This window comes from Artemia franciscana, unplaced genomic scaffold (genome assembly GCF_032884065.1).
Source record: "Artemia franciscana unplaced genomic scaffold, ASM3288406v1 Scaffold_3880, whole genome shotgun sequence".
NCBI classification, from domain to species: Eukaryota; Metazoa; Arthropoda; class Branchiopoda; order Anostraca; family Artemiidae; genus Artemia; species Artemia franciscana.
Genome location: NW_027064442.1, coordinates 6,673 through 10,155, shown reverse-complemented (window position 1 = coordinate 10,155; position 3,483 = coordinate 6,673). Strand labels below are relative to the sequence as shown.

The 3,483-nt window shown below is 37.1% G+C and overlaps 1 protein-coding gene across 1 annotated transcript; it reads right to left on the bottom strand.

Annotated features, from left to right (window-relative positions):
• Positions 1-1,522: 1,522 nt before the first annotated feature.
• On the bottom strand, positions 1,523-3,221 carry LOC136043246 (leukocyte elastase inhibitor-like). The gene has a single exon (XM_065728178.1). It carries the CDS (start codon positions 3,182-3,184, stop codon positions 1,862-1,864), a length of 1,323 nt encoding a protein of 440 aa, XP_065584250.1. The 5' UTR covers positions 3,185-3,221; the 3' UTR covers positions 1,523-1,861.
• Between the last annotated feature and the right edge of the window lie 262 nt (positions 3,222-3,483).

The window sequence follows — 3,483 nt, the reverse complement described above, 5'->3', positions numbered from 1 at the left end:
TCACCCCAATCAACATGAATGCTTCTTTCTACGCCTGCTTTTGGTGAATGTACCCGGTCCGACATCCTTTGAGTATTTGAGGACTGTAAATGGTACTATACATGACACTTACCGTAGTGCATGCCAAGCTCTGAATTTATTGGAGAATGACCAACACTGGGAGAACTGCATCAATGACGCGTGCGAAACGTCAACCCCAAGTCAAATTCGTGCATTGTTTGGCATCATTTTAACAACTTGCTCTCCATCAGCTCCTACAGATTTATGGGAAAAATATAAGTCAAAAATGTCCGAAGATATACTTCATCGAAAACAGTTAGAGACGTCAGACATGACTTTTGATTTTACATCAGAAATTTATAACTACACTTTAGTTGTTATAGAAGATTTGTGCATAAGTATGGCAAACAAACCTCTTCAGGATTTGGGAATGCCTTCACCTAACCGTATTGCTGCTGTTTCGACATGTGTAGAATTGGATCGTGAACAAAGTTACAGTACGAGTGATCTATTGTCGTATGTACAAAATAACATTTCCAAGTTAACGTCGGAACAAAAAGACATTTATGATACGATAATGCATTGTGTCGATAACAACGTTGGAGAAATTTTCTTTTTGGATGCGCCAGGAGGTACTGGTAAAACATTTGTGATAAAACTGATTCTGGCATCAATTCGATCTAAAAATGATATAGCGTTGGCAATTGCGTCGTCCGGAATAGCCGCAACATTGCTGCCTGGTGGAAGAACTGCTCATTCCGCTTTGAAATTGCCTCTGAACTTGCATTCTACAGAAACTCCCACGTGCAATGTTTCCAAATCATCTGGGATGGGTAAAGTATTGCAGCAATGCAAACTTATTATTTGGGATGAGTGCACAATGGCACACAAAAAATCGCTCGAGGCTCTGGATCAATGCTTGAAAGATTTGCGAGGGAAGTCGAAACCCTTTGGCAGCACCTTAATATTGCTTGCGGGAGATTTCAGGCAAACATTACCTATAATACCTAGATCAACTCCTGCAGACGAAATGAATGCTTGCCTGAACAATTCTAATTTATGGGCACACGTAAAAACATTAAAATTAACTACAAATATGCGTGTCCGATTGCAAAACGATGACTCTGGTCAAACATTTTCAGATCATTTGCTGGCAATGGGAAACGGAAAGCTCCCAGTAGACTCAATTTCAGGACGTATACAACTACCTGCTGATTTCTGTAATTTAGTGACGTCCAAAAATGAATTGATTGAAAAAGTATTTCCGAATATACTAAAAAATTATAAAAATAATAAATGGCTAAGTGAAAGAGCGATTCTCGCACCCAAAAATATAGACGTCCACGAAATCAACAATATTGTTTTGACCAAGATTCAAGACCAGGCAGTCCTTTACAAGTCAGTCGAAACAGTTTTGGAACCAAATGAAGCGGTTAATTATCCATCTGAATTGTTTAATTCCATAGATCTTTCAGGGTTTCCATACGATCATTTGATTAGGGTAAGTAACTGCGTTGAACAGACCTAGGGCAGAACTTGTTGATGCTATTAAAGGTAGAACAGTATATCTACCTAACAGACATTTATTCTACAAAATCTGTTCAAGGTCAGATCCCAAAAGAAGCGTGATAGTTTTACAGAAGGATGTTGCACCTGCAATAGGTAAAAAATTATAAAAATTCTGGGTGGAGTTTCTTATTTTTGATTTGGATGAAGTCTCCAATTCAAAAACAAGAACGTACAAATCATTTTGTACAAATGATCTGCACTAAAGACAGGTTGAAAAGGACATTATACAACTCAACCACTCAAATATAAAGGTGCTGATCAGGAGCGGTAAATTCAGTGAGATTCAGTGAGTTCAGCTTTCAGGGTTTTGGTAAGCCCCCATAAATAAAATAAAATCTATCATGTTGTCGTAAATCATAAACATAAAGGGGCGGTTGCAGATAAACTTTTTACGTTTTGGTTGTTTGGCAGACCTGAATCTAAATGTAACTGCAGTTACTGCAGCTGCCTCTGATCCCTCCTCGTTGAGCTCTACAACCGCATTGTGTTTCACTTTTTCAATATATAGATCCGGATTTGAAGAGAAATTTGTAAAATCAGCCAATGAAGGGTCTAATGCATGTTTAAGTCCCATATTTTCCAGGTACTCTGTCAGGTATATTGAGGCTTCAATTCTGAATTTTGGTATCCCTACTTCAATGTTAACTTTCTCAATGTTCTTCAGAGCTTTCTTCCAAATTTTACCGTTGAGTTTTGACAAAACGTCGCATAGAGTATTTTTCACAGATGAAGGAAGAAGAATAAACATGCTGATGTCTTTCCCAACATATGGAACTTCAAGGATGTCTGACATTAGTTCCTCACAAAATCCATGTCTGAATCTTCCTTCTTGGAACATCATATCAACAAAGCTTTGTTTATTGGATGAAACATGAAAAATTTCAGGCTTTGTTTGCTCTGGATTGAACTGATGTTTCCAATCTCCCTTGAAATAGACTGCATTTACCAAAACCATTCGAGTTCGCTCATGAATATCACTTTCGTTCAAGAAATTGTCTATCTTTCCTTTGGTCTGATTTTTCACCCATTCGTTAATCATGCACAATGACTCAAAACTCTTATATTGAAAATCCATTTCTTCAAGTTCCTCTGAGAGGAGTTTAGTTATGTAATTTGATAAAGGCTCAGAAGAATCAAAGAACACCTTATTTGCCAGTCCTAAGTAATAGCTTTTTGAGGTAGGATTAGCTGTATTCAAGAAACGATAGAGCATTGCCTTGTAAGATCGAAAAGCCTCTTTCTTGTCTGTATCTCCTAGTCTAAGGACTTCTCCTAGATTCGTCTCAGTTTCTCCTGCAGACCCAAAATAAGCAAGGAGTAGAGCAGAGTGGATACTAAATGGTGAGATAAATAAATTTGGTGGTTTGATTTTAATTTCACTGTTATCCATATAAACTCTTTTGAAAAGGTCAATGCCGAAATCCACTTCCCCACCATAAAATTCAGTAGTGGAAGTTACTTCTCTAGAATTGATTATTTGTTTTGATCCAATACATTTGTGTTCAGGGGCTTCTGTTGAAATAGCGGTTTCTATAGGCTCCTTTAAAGCTATCTCAGTAGCAGTCGTCACCTCATTAACATGTCCTTCTTTATATCTTCCTGAAGATGATTCCATTTTGGAGTGTCTGTATTTCTTAATGTCAAAGTATTTCTTAAAATAAGACATACGTTTATATGTATGTCATTGCGTATATTCCTTGCTATGATACAAGTCGTGTTTTACATTGTTAAGTTTAATTTGATTTTAACTTTCAGAAGCTGGCGTGCCACACTGTTGAATTGTTAAAATATTTCAAGAAGCTTATGAAATCTTTTTGCGACTGCCATTTTCCTTTTTAGGTTTATTTGCCAGATTCAACACATCAAGATAACTTCGAAGACCACACTGCCTTTCCATGACGTATGTAAAACATG

Coding starts and splice junctions, on each gene's coding strand:
- LOC136043246 (XM_065728178.1), bottom strand. CDS start 3,184: ATGGAATCATCTTCAGGAAGATATAAAGAAGGACATGTTAATGAGGTG.